The sequence below is a fragment of the Erinaceus europaeus genome, chromosome 10, assembly GCF_950295315.1.
Source record: "Erinaceus europaeus chromosome 10, mEriEur2.1, whole genome shotgun sequence".
Classification (NCBI taxonomy): domain Eukaryota; kingdom Metazoa; phylum Chordata; class Mammalia; order Eulipotyphla; family Erinaceidae; genus Erinaceus; species Erinaceus europaeus.
The window spans coordinates 47630007-47648631 of NC_080171.1; the positions used below are offsets into that span (position 1 = coordinate 47630007).

General features: G+C 37.8%; 1 protein-coding gene across 12 annotated transcripts in view; it reads right to left on the minus strand.

Annotated features, from left to right (window-relative positions):
- The window catches only part of MPDZ (multiple PDZ domain crumbs cell polarity complex component), a 163356-nt gene that overhangs the window by 45365 nt on the left and 99366 nt on the right, over nt 1–18625 (minus strand). For 10 of the 12 annotated variants that reach the window (XM_060199575.1, XM_060199585.1, XM_060199580.1 and 7 more), the window contains 4 exons: nt 15709–15813; nt 10104–10196; nt 7539–7716; nt 4263–4373 (listed from right to left, as the gene is read on the minus strand). In XM_060199575.1, coding sequence (XP_060055558.1) covers nt 4263–4373; nt 7539–7716; nt 10104–10196; nt 15709–15813 — 487 coding nt within the window. The remainder of the gene's footprint in view (nt 1–4262; nt 4374–7538; nt 7717–10103; nt 10197–15708; nt 15814–18625) is intronic. The other 2 variants (XM_060199586.1, XM_060199584.1) reach the window with 1 other exon arrangement.

Genomic DNA, 18625 nt, shown 5'->3' on the forward strand with positions numbered 1-18625 from the left:
CATAAGATCACAAATGTCATGAAATATAATCACTTACTAAGGTAGCAAAAATGACAATGGAGAGATTAAAAATGTATTCTATACCCCTCTTATCCTATGGTCCTGTCAATATTTCCTTTTATAAATAAAAATTATAAAAATTTTAAAATGTATTCTAGGTAAAATCGATGTGGAAAGTTAGAGATTATTTCTAATGCTCATAATTGGAATTTCTAGGTTTTGTTTCCTTTATAATTTCACAGAACAATATGACTCAAACCCATAGATAGAATGTTTAAAGACAATTCTAGTTTTTGTGTTGCTTTGCTATTTTTTTTTTTCCCTCCAGGGTTATTGCTGGGCTCGGTGCCTGCACCATAAATCCACTACTCCTGGAGGCCATTTTTCCCCCTTTTGTTGCCTTTGTTGTAGCCTCGTTGTGATTATTATTATTGCCATTGTTGATGTTGTTCATTGTTGGACAGGACAGAGAGAAATGGAGAGAGGAGGGGAAGGCAGAGAGGGAGAGAGAAAGCTAGACACCTGCAGACCTGCTTTACCGCCTGTGAAGCGACTCCCCTACAGGTGGGGAGTGGGGGCTCGAACCGGGATCCTTACGCTGGTCCCTGCGCTTTGCGCCACAAGCGCTTAACCCACTGCGCCACCGCCCGACCCCCTCTTTGCTATTTTTTTTTTACTTTTCTGATCTATAGGATTAAAATTTGGTCCTGAAAGCAGACTATAAATGAACAGTTTGCGCACAACAAATGAACTAGAAGATCACTATATTATTACAGAAAGATTTATAACAATATATAGGATATCTCAAAAAAAAAAATCAGTGACAAAACCTCTATTTATAGTCCCAAGGATTGAGGCAGGGTGATGGCACATCTGGTTAAACACATTATAGTCTCAAGGACTGACAAAGACAGAAACATTAGTAACCCAGAAGAAGCATAGGGAAGGCAAAAACACTCTTTGGCTATATTAACAGAACCCACCCTTTAATAGATAGAATGATTAAATTAAATTCTGTAAATTATCACACTGGTAGAATCACTAGGCTGAGTTTTTTTTTATTTCATGGGCATCCTAAATTCTTTTTTTTTCTTTTTTTCTTTTATTTATAAAAAGGAAACACTGATAAAACCATAGAGGGGTATATCTCCACACAATTCCCACCACCAGAACTCCATATCCTCCCCTGATAGCTTTCCTATTCTTTAGCCCTCTGGGAGTATGGACCCAAGTTCATTGTGGGATGACCTTGGAAAGTCTGGCTTCTGTAATTGCTTCCCCACTGAACATGGGCATTGACTGGTTGGTCCATACTCCCAGCCTGTCTCTCTCTTTCCCTAGTAGGGTGGGTCTCTGGGGTATCGGAGCTCTAGGAAACACTGGTGTGGTTTTCTGTCTGGGGAAGTCTGGTTGGCAACAAGCTAGCATCTGGAACCTGGAGGCTGAAAAGAGAGTTAACATACAAAGCCAAACAAATTGCTGACCAATCATGAACCTAAAGGCTGGAACAGTGCAGATGAAGAGTTGGGGGGGGGGGGGCGTCCTCCATTTTGTAGATAGCTAGGAGGCATATTTTAGTGGGGCCTAAAATATGCCTCCTTTAACGGGCCTGTGGCTATACTAGCTTTTTGTTTGTTTGTTTTCTCCCTGAGCCTGAAATCTAATATGCAGGTGGATCCAATTTATTGTCTGGGGAGATGATGTCATGGCTGGAAGATAGGCTGAGTTCTTAGAAGTTATAATGATGGAGTTGGAGTTCAGAGCCTTCTGGTCATTTCCCCCTATCATTTCTCCCAGCCTGTTTTTACCTTTCCCTAGTTTGATAGGGCTGCTTATATCTTCGCCTTTCAGCCACCAAGTTACAGATGGTACTATTAGTCCATCCTGCCTTTACTGGGCAGACAAACTCACCAATGTGTTTTGGAACCTCACCTTTCCGCAGCCCTACCCAACTAGAGAAAGGTAGAAACAGGCTGAGAGTATAAATTGGACTGCAAAAACCCACATCCAGTGGAGAAGCAATCACAGAAGCCAAAACTGCCCCCTATGAACTCCCCAAAGAATTTTGCTCCATATTCCCAGAGGGGGAGATGATAGGGGGAAAATGACCAGAAGGCTCTTAACTCCAACTCTATCAGGACTGGGAAAGAGAAAAGGAAAAAGTAGTAATAGGCCTAGGTGTGACTTAGAAAGAAAGAGAAGATGGAACTATATGGGGAATAAAGGAGGCAAGTATATATAAATCTAGACAGATATAGAAATAGTAGTCAACCTATATCTGTGTCCTTGGGAGAACTACGGTAGCTTCCAATGGGGATACAGAACTCTGGTGGTGGGAATGGTGCAGAATTATACCCCTGTTATCTTACAATTCTGTGGATCAATATTAAGTAACTAAATAAAGTTGATACTGTGGGGGTGGAGAAAATGTGACTGGCAATGAAACCAATGCTTGTAGTTTTAGCTTTTAAAGTAATATTCAGCAGTTTGGAGTATTGTTCTAAATGCTATAAAAGTTTAAAATTATTTTTGCCTAAGCCCAACAGCTAATATGCAGGTGGACCAAAGGCATTGTCTGGGCAGATAGTGTCAGAGTTGGAAATAGGACTAGAAAGCTAGATCAGGGAAGAGAGTAGCTCCCAAACATGGGAAAAGTATATAAACACCATTAACTGTAAACCTCATCAATTTAATCTGAGACCCATATTCAGTGCAAGAGACTGTGTAACCTCTGCACCCCTTTAGGTCTGAGCTCGCATTCTGTGGTCATAGCTAAGAACATTTTAGATTTTAGGCTCCACACATTGACGGACCTGTCTTCCTCGAGTAGTACAGTAGTTTGCCTTAACCTCACTTCAGAGAATGGGGCAGTCCCTACTAACATTGATCCACACTGAGGGCAAGGTCCTGTATGGGCCCAGCAAGGGGTCCATTATGTTGTTCCTGATGGCAATGACCAGCGTCAGGCAAAAATTAGTAAAGTCATGGGCCCCTTGGAATATACCTAAAATAGATCTACTAGCTTTTTAAAAAATGGGGAACCCAATCTCATCTAGGTATATATTCTTGCCTTTAGGTGCATGATTAGTCAAAAATTTGTTCTTCTTTATATCTTAATACTTTTTCAGAAACCAAGTTGCAGATGCTACCATGATGTCAACCTGAGTCCCATGGGAAGACAACCTCACCAATGTACCCTGGAGCAACACTTCTCTGGAACTCTGCCCTACTAGTGAAAGACAAAACCAGGCTGGGAGTATGGATTGACCTGCCAACACCCATATTCAGTGGGGAAGCAATTACAGAAGCCAGACCTTCCATCTTCTGCACCCCATAATGATCCTGGGTCCATGCTCCCATAGGGATAGAACAGGAAAGCTTCCAGTGGAGGGGATGGGATATGGAACTCTGGTAGTGGGAACTGTGTGGAACTGTACCCCTCTTATCCTATGGTCTTGTTGATATTTTTTATTTTATAAATAGAGAAAGAAATTAAGAAAGAAAAATGTCTGAAATTAAAAATAAAGCAACAAAGGGACAAAAACCCACCTCATACAAAAAAAGAGTTTTAAGTTAACTTAAATAGCCATTTACCAACACTTTCATTCTATCCTGATGTTTAACACAACAAATGGAAACAAATATAGTTAGATTTAGATTTTGCAGAAAACTATAACCAGAGCTACACCTGTCTTGAAAAGAAAAATGAAGAAAAAATACAAATCTAGTCATTGCATTCCTGGACATGGGGTATTAACTACTTCCTTTAACTATACATTTCAACCTTGTCTCCATCCACAGTGGAGAAACTTCATGAATTATGAAACAGTGCTGCTGGTGTCTCTCTCTCTCCCCTTTTCCTCTAGATTTCTCTATCTCTATCAAATAAATGAATGAATAATTAAAAAAGAAATAAAATACAGTCTCTAGGACTTCCAAAGACTCCACTACTACTAACCAGAATAACTAAATATTCTCCCTAAGGTTACAATGACCACTAACCATTGTCTACTGAGATACCTATACCTACCAATAAATTCTACTTTTGCGTATTTTCAACAGGCATTATATAAGTGTATATTAAACATGGTAGAGAAATTTCCAGACTAATTGGTTTAAAGGAAAAAAAAAACAGCAAAAGCTTAACAGTCTTCTGGGATTTCAAGACTTGATATCTCTACTCATATAGACAACTTGGTCTTTGAAACGTTAGATTCCAAGTTGAATACTGAATATGCCTACCTTGCCCTGTGTTTGCTTACCCTTGGTCTGTTTATAATGCTCTGTACCATAAAGACTACAGGGTTGCCTGCTTTCCGAATGGCTTCCACAGCTTGTTCATGGCTTGCATCTCTGAGGTCCATTCCATCCACCTGCAATGGAAGGCCTCAGCTTTACAAATCAAGAAGCTATAGAACATCAGAAAATTGTAGATCTGGAGTTTTAGGATCCTGGCCACTGTTTCTGCGAAATCTATTTTAGAATCAAATAATAAGAATATTTGTGATGCTATAGATATTTTAATCAGTTCAGCAGATTTATGGTTCCATGTTTTGGAAATCAATTTCTTTCTCCAGCAATCAACTGAAATAATAATCAGATGGAATGAAGATTAAACTTTGGGTTTTCCTTATTATGCTTAGTTGTTCTTTTACAATAACAATTTTGCATTATTAAAAATTATATAAAGTAGTTCCCTGTCTTCATCCTGAAAGTCACTACCAAAGTTTTCTTCCAGTTTCTTATCTAATGGTTTGAGAAGCAAGTTGACGATGCTTTTGCGTATTTTTCTCTACATACAGGGTAGCTTGAAGTTAAAAACCAATTACTGATACTCAGAAAAATTAGGTTATGTTAACTAAAGAATTTTATAGCAAACATGACAGGAGCTAGAAATCAAGAAACTGTGCCTCGTTCTTAGTAATTTTTATCATGGTAGCCGGAAAACAGAATTATTTTGTAATTTTTTCTTAACTATAGCCAGCTTAGGTAATGATCAGATCTGCTTATGCACTAAATGAACAAGAAGAAAAGCAGTTTGAAAGGCCAAATGCTAATTATATAAACAAACAAACTTTAGGATACTCATAATTTTATCACACAAAATTGTTAAACGGGTATAAACAACAAAATAGCAAAATTGGAATGGATAGAATTCTTAAAAATAAAATTAATAATTATATTTCTGCACAATATAAGATAACTTTCACAAGAAGCATATAAAATCACTAGAAAAATAGCTCACTTGGATAGTGTACTGCTTTCCTATTTGCATAAGCCAGGTATGAGCCTGTCACTGAGCACATTGAAGGAGGCTTAGATGCTGTAGTCACTTTCTCTTTTTGCTGCTCTATCTCTATCTAATAACAACAACAACAAAAAGTGATGGGGGAGTATAGTATTATTAGACTAATATTTGTCTATGACAATATTAAATCAGACATACTTAGAATGGAATAATTTGCAGGTCTATACTCATTCAGCCTACCTACATTTTCAGAGACTCTTAGCGTGTTCTAAAATGCACAGGATTACTTACTAAAAAAAGTCATGGTATTTAAGTACATTCTATTCAACAAATCATTGTTAAATAATATATTTTGCAAGACACACACAATTTTTTAAATTTAAAAAGATAACTCCTTCAATATATCTTTTAAAATATTTTGATGGAAACTATGATCAATACTTTATAGATATAATTACAGGTGTTTCACACTTATAAAACATAGGTTAAAGATAGTTGATAGTGAAAATAAAGTAAAATGTTTTCTGTTAATTTAAAACTGGAAAGCTTATAAAATCAAAACTAGAGTTTTTTTAAAAGGAGCTAAAAGTTATCTAATGTAAAGGAAGAATTTTATGAAGAGAAGAATTGTCCATTATTTCCCCTTATAAGTGAACACAGTTTAGTTTCTTTCAGTTTTCAATCTTGTTTCTTCATCATTTAAAGATAAGCAATCAATAATAAAATGTGAATAATACAAAAAATGTTGATTTCAAAATCATGGTTGAAATACTGTACTCTGATACACATTTAAAGCATTTTAATATGTAAGTTATATGAATTTAGAAAATTAGAATCACTCATATAAAATATAATGGTCACCATACTAATAAAGTAATATCTTCTATTAGGAAGTTGTCTTAGTCAACTCTCTAAATTCTGACAAATACCTTCTTTAACCCTTTTAATTTAGGGTTTTCTTGATCAAATAGTTTATCACTCTGTTCCCGAAGTGAAGTGATTCTTTGTCGTGCCTATTCCATTTGACAGACATGATGACTTGTTTACTGTGGATACCCCAGAGTGTGTCATAAAGCCTGGAATGCAACAGCTGCTCTCTGAATATTTGCTGAGTACATGAATATATGACTAACAAGAGTCTATTTTAAGCATTAAACCTTATTTTTAATATAAAGATTAAGTATAATTTGACCAATTGCCTCTCCTGAAAAGAACAAGATTCATATACACATATATACTGTTGTGCACATATACACGTGTATTCACACACACACACACACACACACACACACACACACACACACACACACACACAGAATTACCAGTGAGAATGGGGAGAGGAAAAATTTAAGTTTGGACTACAGAGGAAGCACTGAGATGAAAGGCAACCAAGGTCCTAGCACAAAAGATTATACCAAAATGACTCACCTGCACAAAATTTCTTCAACAATGTTTACAGTGAAGTGATAAGTATTTTCTTTAAGTAAGACCTCACTTGAGGGAAGTGGGAAGGGTCAGGTGGCTCACACTGTAGAGTGCATACTTTACCATGTGTGAGGATTTGGGTTTGAGACCTGGGTCTCCATATGGAGTACCTACAAGGGAAAATTTTTTTCAAGTCCTAGAGTGGTGCTGGCTATAGTACCTGTCTGTCTTTCTTTATTCAGAACAAGGATGGGGAATGTCCAATCCATGAGTCATACTATTTAGTCTGGTCCTGCCAAGGGAACTACAGACGTACGTGGAATTCACTGAATTGAAATTTAGGAAGTTTTTTTTATAGCAATATTAAATGCTAATTTTAATTTGCATAATTTTGTATGGCTTGTGAATGATATTATAAGCATCCAGTTGGCCACTGGCACAAAAAAGATTTCCCATACCTGATCTAGAGGAAAGGAAAACAGCAACTGCTTATAGCAGTGGAGTCATGTGGGTACTGAGTGCCTAGTAATAACTATGAAGGGAAAAAAAAAGATCTCATTTCAGAACTTAATTGTAATGTAGACATTTTGTGTATATGTAAATATATTTTAAATAATTTAATTATCACCCAAAAGAACAGGTTAGTTTATGTTATTTCAAAATATCAGTCACTAAATCACAATATATAATATCAGAAAATGATAATGAGAAAAATTATGACTGCAGTGAAGCAAGCAACAGAAATGCTTTAAGCATAAACAAATTTTACTCTAATACTGGGTAATCAATATAATGATGATGCTTCCCTAGGTTAGGAGGATGAAACAAATGAAGAATTATAATATGAAAGTTCATTGGAACTTACCTCAACTATTCTGTCTCCAGGTTTCAAGGTTCCATTTTTGCCAGCTGGACTATCTTCAAGAACATGTTTAATGAAAATTCCTCTCATCACTTCACCATTACTTAGACGACTCCCCATTCCTCGTCCACCAACAATGCTGATGCCCAAGGATTTGCTTGTTTCTCGCCAAAGTTCAACCCTGTAAAAATAAATTAAACAGTAAAAAAACTATTAATAAGAAAATACTTCCAACTATGACACCATCTCCCCAGACAATAACTTGGGTCCATCTACATATTAGATGTCAGGCTCAGGTAAAAACTAGTAGTTATGTATGGGCCCCTTGGAATATACCTAAAATAGACCCACTAGCTTTTTCCAAAACAGAGACCTCAAATCTTCATCTGCAATACTCTTGCATTTAGGTTCATGATGAGTCAACAATTTGCTCTGCTTTATATCTTAACTCTTTTTCAGCCACCACGTTCTAGATACCATGATAACAATCTGACTTCCCTGGGCAGACAACCTCACCAATGTGTCCTGGAGCCCCGCTTTCCCAGAGCCCTGCCCCACTAGGGAAAGAGAGAGAGAGGCTGGGAATATGGATTGACCTGATAACGCTCATGTTCAGCCAGGAGGCAATTACAGAAGCCAGACCTCCCACCTTTTACACCCCATAATGATCCTGGGTCCATACTCCTAGGGGGATAAAGAACAGGAAAGCTATCAGGGGAGGGGATGGGATATGGAGTTCTGGTGGTGGTGTATGGTCTTGTCAATATTTCCATTTTATAAATAAAAATTAAAAAAACACCGTAAAAAAGGGAATACTGGGCAAAGCTTCATTATGTTTAATTTGGCAGATATTTCTTGCATATGTGATATGATACCAAAGACAATTAAAAGAGAACAAAAATAAAAATAGACAATATGGAGTTCAGTAAAATTAAAGCATTTCTTTATTAAAAGATAATATCAATGGAATAAAATGTTAACACACAGAATGAGGAAAGTATTTGTAAATTACTAGATAAAGGATTAATATCTAAAATTTTCAAACCCCCTGAATTTTAACAGTAGAAACAATCCAACTAAAGAATAGGGAAAAGATTCAATAGATATTTTCTAAAGAAGATATAAAAATGCTCTGTACTTTTGAATAGGTATGAAATTGTACTTCTCTATATCTCTCCACCCCTCTCAATTTCTGTCTTATCAAATAAAATAAAATAAAAAGGAAAAAATGACTGCCACAAGCAGTGTATTTATTATGATGCACAGAGCTACACTCATAACCCTGATGGGAAAAAAATGAAAAAAAGTACACATAGCCTTGGTGATCAAGCTTAGTAGTTAATGCACAGAATTTGCATGCATGTCTGAGAACTCAGATTCAATCTTTGCACTGTGTCTAAGTGCTGCTCTGTTTGTTGGCTTTTCTCTTTCTCAAATCAGTAACTATAAAGACAGAACTCTGTGTGTGTGTGTGTGTGTGTGTGTGTGTGTGTGTATATGTTTCCTCTTAAACCAATACCACCTCAGTAAAATTTTTCAAAGCCTCATGATTACATGAAAAGATTCCTGGGTTCAGATGATGGTGCACTTAGTAGTGTGTATATTTTATCATGTGCACAGACCTGGGTTGAAGACCTCCGTCCCCACCTGCAGGGAGTAAGCTTTACAAGTGGTGAAGCAGTGCTGCAGGTATCTCTTTCCCTCTCTATATTCCCACTCCCCCCACCTCAATTTACTCTCCCCAAAAATGAAAACATGCCTCAGCTCAATGCATCATAGTTATATATCAAAACACAGGAAATTCATCATTTCTACCATCTAGTACATTGGTGTAACACAAAGGATGGGTCAGAGTAACCACTACATGTGATAGTAAACTCCTCCCTACATTCACACATTTAAATAGTTTTGAATACTTAGTATATAAAAATTCTAGAGACAGTTTTAACTGACAGGTGTTGGTAAACCTAAAATCAAATTTTACAGAAATTATTATCCATTCCAGCTTTCTATGCATACTTTTGTCTATTTTTATTTGGCCTCAACTTTTGCTCAAATTTTCATACACATCACTTCTCCACTGTGCACATGAAGAAATGGGGGGTTAGGAATAAACAACTTGTCCCATGTCATAGTAGCAAGTAGTAATCTAATAACATATCTTTTTTTTTTTTTTCCTCCTCCAGGGTTATTGCTGGGCTCGGTGCCTGCACCATGAATCCACCGCTCCTGGAGGCCATTTTTTCCCCCTTTTTGTAGCCCTAGTTGTTGCAGCCTCGTTGCGGTTATTATTGCCATTGTTGACGTTGCTTTGTTGTTGGATAGGACAGAGAAATGGAGAGAGGAGGGGAAGACAGAGAGAGGGGGAGAGAAAGACAGACACCTGCAGACCTGCTTCACCGCCCGTGAAGCGACTCCCCTGCAGGTGGGGAGCCGGGGGCTCGAACCGGGATCCTTACGCTGGTCCCTGCGCTTTGCGCCACGTGCGCTTAACCCACTGTGCCACCGCCTGACCCCCTACAGCCTATCTTTTAAACACTAAGTAGGCAGAAGACTAATAGTTCTTACCGCCGGGGCTGATTCCAACTGCTGTATGCTGCATTTTGTAGTTCACTTTCTTCTCCCTCTCCTTCTTCTCTCTCTGGTAGTTCTGGAATGTCTCTGTTAAAGAGGTAGACAGTGATAACTACAAGATCCAATTAAAACTATGCAGATTTTCTTATATACTTTTCCTACTGATTTGGCTTGGAAATGCAGAACTACTTCATATTTTCACCTTGCTTCGCCAATCTATATATAACATTCTACATCAGGGGGAAGAAAACCTGTTCAATTATGATAATCACTTTACATGAAAATCAATATACCACAACTTATTTTTTAACTTTTATCTTTATTTATTTATTGGATAGAGACAGCAATTGAGAGGGAAAGGGGAGATAGAGAGGGGAAGAGACAGAGACACTCACAGCACTGCTTCACCACTTGTGAAGTTTCCCCTTCTGCAGGTGGAAACTGGGGGCTCAAACCCAGGTCCCTGTGCATTTGTAACATGTACACTCAACCAGGGACGCCACCACCTGGCTCTACCACAACTTGATTTTATAACATTTTTTTTCCTAGTATGTTTCTTTCCTGTTGAAGCATGGAGAAATTTGTATCATGTATCCTAGGAGTTAAGTATCTTTGTTTTCTATAAGGATAAACTACCACTTTCCCTTCAATTAAAAAAAAAAAAAAACCAGCTTGGTCCCTGTTATCTCTCAAGTTCAGCAAGGAAGCAATTACAGAAGCCAGACCTTCCGCCTTCTGCATCCCAGAATGACCTTGGGTCCATACTCCCAGAGGGTTAAAGAATAGGAAAGCTATCAAGGAAGGGGATAGGATACGGAGATCTGGTGGTGGGAATTGTGTGGAATTGTACCCCTCTTATCCTATGGTTTTTGTCAGTGTTTCCTTTTTATAAATAAATTTAAATTTTAAAAAAGCTTCTAGTATTACTGTCTCCCTTTCTGAGGCAAGCAGTGGTTCTGAAAGAAACTTGAGTCTTAGAGTTTCAACCTAATAGTGGGACATGACTGTTAAGAATGGACATAAAATCTATTTTGTAAGTAAACTGAGAATTATTGATAGTCTAAAGTGAAACCCTAAACCAGAATATGCAATAAAGAGATGCAAAAGCGAGGCTTTTGGTTTACCTCTGTAAGACAAATATCCTGACTTATTAGATATAAAAATCTCATTTTCTTCAAATGACCCCAATATCTTGAATCATTACATTAGTCCATATTTGCTTCATAAGTGTCTTTATTATTTTTATACTATAGTGTATATGACTCCAGTTTTGTGTTTCCAAACAAAAGAATGGACCAGTTATTATTGTCTTGCATTTTCTTTTTCTTTTTAAAAACATTTATTTATTTTCCCTTTTTGTTGCCCTTGTTGTTTTATTGTTGTAGCTGTTATTGTTGTTGTTACTGATACTGTCATTGTTGGATAGAACAGAGAGAAATGGAGCGAGGAGGGGAAGAGAGGGAGCGAGAAAGATAGATACCTAAAGACCTGCTTCACTGCCTGTGAAGTGAGTTCCCTGCAGGTGGGGAGCCGGGGGCTGGAACTGCTGGTCCTTGAGCTTTGAACCACGTGTGCTTAACCCACTGCGCTACTGTCCGACTCCCAATCCTGCATTTTCAAACCAAGAATAAATGAGATCTTGTATATTTTATTATTATTATTATTATGATGATGACTATTATTTTACCAGAGCATATCAGCACTGGCTTACAGTGGTGTGGGGTACTGAAGCTGGGACTTTGGAACCTCACACATGAGAGTCTCTTTGTATAACCATTATGCCATCTACCTGCTCCCTATGAGACCTCATTCTATCTGTGTTCGACTATAGAATGCCAGTGAAATTTTTATCAGTAACTATCAATTATACTATAAAATATTTTCACATATGTAGTAATTGGTATAAAGTCATATAGTAAAGAAGCAGAGGTAAGATGTCAATTGAGGTATTTATTTATTTATTTATTTATTTATTTATAGATAGAGGCAGACAGAGTGAAAGAGACCACAGGTCTGAAGCAACCTTCAGATACATCTGGGTTCAGGCTTGAATTGTGCTCACATGATAAAGTATACTATTCAAGGGAGTTATTTCATAAGTCTAATTAAAGCCATCTTTACCAAAAATCTAAACTTCGTTATTTTGTTATTGCTAGAGCTCCAGCACTCTAAGCTGACTTTTTATTTTTTTATAACAGAAACAGGGCAAGAAGAAAAAGACACCACAAACTGAAGCTTTGCCAGGGCAGCAGAAACCAGACTTGCACCTGGGTCATGTGCATGACAAAGCAGGCACACTATTCAGATGAGCTATCTTATCCTGCTAAGAGAACCCCACCACCATCACCCATGGCTTCACCACTTCATGCTAAATTTTCAGACAGAAAGAGATAGAGGGAGAAAGACATTAAACCACCAAAAGAAGCTACCTTTAATTTTCTGGGAGTGCAGGTTTAAACCTGGGTCACACAGATGGCAAAGCAGGCACATGCAAAACATGAAATATTAATCTCCATGCTACACTGACCCATTTTCACATGAGGTTGTAACATTCTTTCTCTAAATACAACTTGTATGAACCTGAAGGCTCACAGTTTACATTCTAACACTATCTCTGTCACTTAGTAACTATGGAAGTAAGCAAATCACTGAACTTTTCTGGTATGTATTTCTCCACTAAAACATGTAGATTGCAGTTTTTGTTTTTCTTTGAACACCCTTATATTAATAGCAAATGTACTTTTTAAAAAATTTATTTACAAAATAAAAAATATCAACACCATAGAATAAGAGGGTTAAAAGTCCACACATTTCCCACTACCAGAGTTCCGTATCCCACCCTCTCCCTTGAAACCGTTCTCCTATTCTTTATTCCTCTGGAAGCATGGACCCAGGGTCATTATGGGGTGCAGAAGGTGGAATGTCTGGTATGTGTAATTACTTCTCCACTGAACATGGGTATTGGCCTGTCGATCCATATTCCCAGTCTGTCTCTATTTTTCTCTCAACATGGACCAACAACAGTAGAGAATGTTCCATCCTCCGAAGGGAGGGTGGACAACATACTCTGTCTTCCACCTGAGGAAGATGGGTTCTGAAATTGGGGCAGCTTGGAACGTTCCTACTCATGACCACAGAATGTGAGCTCATATCTACAGGGATAAAATTAGGCATTCTTATGTCTTTCTGAAACATTATTTCAAATAACTCAAAGATGCTGATATAGAACATTTTCTTAAGTTCTGGAACTTTAAGAACATTTAATATTTATTTGAGAGAAAGCTACTTTTGACACTGTTATTCCTCTGCAGAATATATATAACCTCTGTTGTCTGCTATTATAACTAGCCATTTCATACATATAAAGGTTATCTGTTATTGGAATGTCAAGACAGCTTACTTGTACAGTTTGCTGCTTTGCCATTTGTGTGACCCAGGTTCAAGCCCAGCTTTCACCACATTGGAGAGAGTTTCAGTGCTGTTATGTCTCTTTTTGTTTCTACCTCTATCTGGAAAGTCATGCCAGAGTGGTGAAGCCCCAGCAGTGAGGTTTAAAAAGTGCATTTGCAGAAAGTGGAAGATTTGGTTTCTGTGAATGCCATCAAGTTGTAGATGCTAACATGATGCCAACCTGACTTCCCTGGGCAGACAACTTCACCAATGTGTCCTGGAGCCCCACCTCCCCAGAACCCTGCCCCACTAGGGAAAAACAGAGACAGGCTTGAAGTATGGATCAACCAGTCAATGCCCATGTTCAGCGGAGAAGCAATTACAGAAGCCAGGCTTTCCACCTTTTGCATCCCACAATGACCCTGGGTCCATACTCCCAGAGGGCTAAAGAATAGGAAAGCTATCAGGGGAAGGGATGGAATATGGAGTTCTGGTGGTGGTAATTGTGTGGAGTTATACCCCGCTTATCCTATGGCTTTTGACAGTGTTTCCTTTTTATAAATAAAATTTAAAAAAGAATGCCTAATTTCACTACTTTGACAGAAAACTACATAGACTACTGGCAATAATATAAGAAGAAAATTCTAGATAAGAATGTTGCTGAGTTTATATAGGACATAGTGACTATTCAATTCATCCATAAGGCCCCATCAGATATAACATTCTTCCCTTTATTAAACACACAATATACTTTTCCCTTACTTAAAATTCTCTGCATACTATGGCCATATGCTGTTTGCAAACAAACACTCAGCTCTAGCTTGTGGTGATGCTAGGGACAGAACCTGGGATGTTATAGCCTCATGCATGACAGTCTTTTGCATAACCATTATGCTGTCTCTCCAGCCTTTTAAAAAATGAAACAATGAAGTTATCATGCAATGTCTGCAGCCTCACAGGACACTAGGATCTTCAGATAATTTCTTAGGCATGGTAGAAGTCTTTTGAGAAGACTTCAGAATGTTGGCAAAGTCATTTCTACTCTGCAACATACTTAATTTGGTATCTAGTTACCAATGCAAAGAAAAAAGACTACAGTTGACAATATAAAATAATACATTCTATTGTTTGTTTTTTTAATTTTTTAATCTTTATTTATTTGATAGAGACAGCTAGAAATTGAGAAGAAGGGGGAGATAGAAAGAGAAGGAGACAGACACCTACAGCACTGTTTCACGACTTGTGAAGCTTTCCCACTGCAGGTGGGGATGAGGTGCTTGAACCCGGGTCCTTGCGCACTGAAACATGTGCGCTCAACTAGGTGCGCCACCAACTGGTCCCTGAAATACTACATTCTTCATGGAAAAAAGCAATTTAACATTATTTCTCTCCTTATAATTAGTTATCAGCTTTATCAAAACCTAATTTCTGGTTTTTTGTGTGTGTGTGTTTGTGGCTCTGGGGTCTATTAACTGTATGATTTCATCATTCTCTGGCTGACTCTGTATTCTTTTGAATTTAGAGAGATAGACATAAAGAGAGGGGAAGACATCACAGTAGCAAATCTTCACAGTACTATGACATTCTCATGTGGCATGGAGCTCATACCCAAACCAAATACACTGTGATTAAAGTTCATACTATACTAGGTGGGTGATCTTCCCTCCTAATGTCTGCCTTTCTTAAGGGGAAATACAAACCTTATTTGTATTTCTTTAAAGGTATATTAAAAAATAATTTTATTGAAGGTTTAATGGTTTATAGCAGTTATTGGCACATACAAACAATGTTTCATTTCCTTCTGACAGGTGTCAGAAAAATATCTAAGCTCCAACTTGGACCTGTATCCACCACTATAGAACAGGACACCAATACCCTCTCGAACCCCTCTGTTCCCCTCTTTCATTGTAAATGCATGAACAAAAATTAAATGACTCCATTTTGGGAGTATCGTAATAAATTTAATAATATAAGTGTTAATTTCAGATGGTGCAATTAAATTTGATTCTAATTTTTACTGAAAATTTCAATATCTCAAAGTTTGCTACATTATTTGATAATTAATGAAACTATGGTGGAGGAAAGAATGTTTTCTTCAATTCTTGAAAGAGGAGAAATAATTCAGTCTTTTCATTTTTCCTTATCCAAAAGTAAAAACTCTATTTTTTATATCATTCAATCACTGTAACAAATTTGCTGGTTCACTCGCCTGCCAGTGTATGAAGAAAAAATATCCAGTGCCATTATTCCTCCAGATTGTTGTCCCAAGTTTACTCTGAACTCTTCCAAATGTTCTGAAGGCACATAGGTAATTCTGGAAAAAAACATAATACATGAAAACAGAAGGATAAATATGATTGTCAAAACTTTCAAAGCATAGCAATGAAATTATATTGCCTCTTCATCCCTACTTTTTCATATAACTTCTTTAGCTACCATAAAAAGCAGAAAATCCAAGCTTCAAAGGGATAAAGGATCATGCAGTAAAGAATGGTAACAGAAAATAAAATTTATGGCTTAGGAAATGGGTCAAGTGTTAGAGCTTCAGGAGGTACTTCCGGAGGTGGGGCTACAGAGCAGCAGTAGCTGTGTTTTTCTTCTCTCCTCTCCTGGGTCAACTAGGAATACCAGGGGAGAGCACCTGGGACCACAGCAAGACAGAACTAGAACAACTTCAGGAACCCACCAAATCAATGCTGAGTACAGACACATGTGGTTCATGGACAGAGAAGAGCCTAGGGAGAGATTACGTGGCTGGTAACAGTCTAGCAGTTTACCAGTTGAGACACCAACTCCAGTCTGTTTCACCACCAAAAAGACAGCTGAAGGGAGGAGAGGACTCTCCTAACACTCATCAAATGCAGCTGTGAGTCTTCATTGCTATTTCCCTCAGAATCTGGAGCAGCTGGGCTGGGGGTGGGGGGAGGCCCTGTGCTGACACCAGGGGACAGAGAACTCATGAGGAAACTCAGGAGATCTATACCTCCTTGGCCTAGCGGTGGGGATCTGAGAGTCTCTTTGCATAAACACTGGATTATTTCTGCCACACCCTGCTTTATCTCTTAGTCAGGAGTCAGTGATAAAGCTAAGAAGCCTACTTATAGTTTAAAAGCTCTCTGGCTACCATAGCCTACAGGAAAGAAAAAGAACAAAAGAGGCTTTTAAGCCTCTGAAGCCTTTGAAGCCCCAAATCAGGGATTAAAATAATATTGAAACATGGTCAATTTCCACAACTGTGAACCCTTTAATTACCTTACTTAGACACGAGTCAATCCAGACAAGAGTGATCAGTAATTTGAAAAGTACTGAGAGAGGGACCTCATAACATACTATATAAAATGGTTAAACTAAAAAGGAGAAATATTGGAGAAATGAAACAGGTCAGGAGTCCAGCTAAAAGCCCCCCAAAGGTTGAAACACAAAATAATGAGGTCAACATCCAAACACTAGTTAAAGAAATAATCACAGGAGTGAGTAAAGAGTTTGAAAGAATTGTCATCAGAAATGCAGAAACAACAAACAGACTCTGGAAGAAAACACTAATTATCTCAAGGTTATTGGAGAGCTGAAATCTGAAATAGCTGAGCTAAAAGCACAACTAGCTGAACAAGCTAAAGCAGTATCAGAACAGGGAAACAAAATAGATGAACTCCAGAAAACAGTGGAGGGGAAAGAGGATAGAATGAGGCTAAAGACAGAATCTGCAAGATCAAGGATGAATTAGAGACAACTAAAAAAGTAAGAGATCTCAAAAAGAGATTAAGAGATACTGAAAACAACAACAGATACCTATGGGATGACTTCAAAAGAAATAATATATGCATTATTGGCTTACCAGAGGAAGAAAGAGAGGGAGGGGAAGGAAGCATTCTTCAGGAAATAATAGCTGAGAACTTCTCTAGTCTAGACAACATCAAAGACATAAAGGTTCAAGAAGCCCAGAGGGCTCCAAACAGAATTAACTCAGACTTAGACACCAAGACACATGGTATTTATAATGAAAAGGATTAAGGATGAAGAAAGGATCCTGAAGGCTGTAAGAGAAAAACAAAGAGTCACCTACAGAGGAAAACCCATAACATTAGCAGCAGACTTCTCCACACAAACACTATGGGCCAGAAGAGAATGGCAAGATATCTATTGAGTGCTCAATGAGAAAGGCTTGCAACCAAGAATACTGTATCCTGCTAGACTGTCATTCAGACTAGATGGAGGCATCAAAACCTTCTCAGACAAGCAACAGTTGAAAGAATGAACTATCTCCAAACCTGCCCTGAAGGAAGTTCTGAAAGGTCTCCTATAAACAGCCAGACCACCATAAACATGCCATAGATCAGAACACTATAAAAACCTACAAGAATGGGGTTAAAATATCTTCAATCTTTGATATCAATAAATGGCGATGGCCTGAATTATCCTATTAAAAGGCACAGAGTAGGAAGATGGATAAGAAAACACAACCCAACAATATGCTATCTACAGGAAACCCACCTAACTCAACAAGACAAACACAGACTCAATGTGAAGGGATGGGAAACCATCACACAAGCCAATGACCCACAAAAAAGGGCAAGAACAGCTATTTTCATATCTGACACGATAGACTTTAAAATAAATAAAATAAAAAAAGATAGGGATGGACACTACTTAATGCTCAGGCAATCAGTTAATCAATAGGACTTAACAATTATTAAAATCTATGAACCCAATGAGAAGCCATCTAAATACATCAAACATCTACTGAAACAGCTACAGCAATATGTTAACAGCAACACAGTCATAGTAGGGGACTTCAAAACCCCATTCTCTCAACTTTACAGAGCATCCAGGCAGAACATAAATAAAGACATGAGGGAGTTAAATGAGGAGATAGATAAACTAGAACTATCGGACATTTTCAGAGTCATTCATCCCAAGAAACTGGAAGACACATTTTACTCCAGTCCATATGGGTCAAGAATAGACCATATGTTAAGCCACAAAGACAGCATCTGAAAATTCAAGAGCACTGAAATCACCCGAAGCTTCTGCTCAGACAACAGTGGAATTAAACTAACACTTAAAAATCAACAAAAGATTAGTAATAGTCCCAAAATGTGAAGCTCAACAGTACACTACTTAACAAC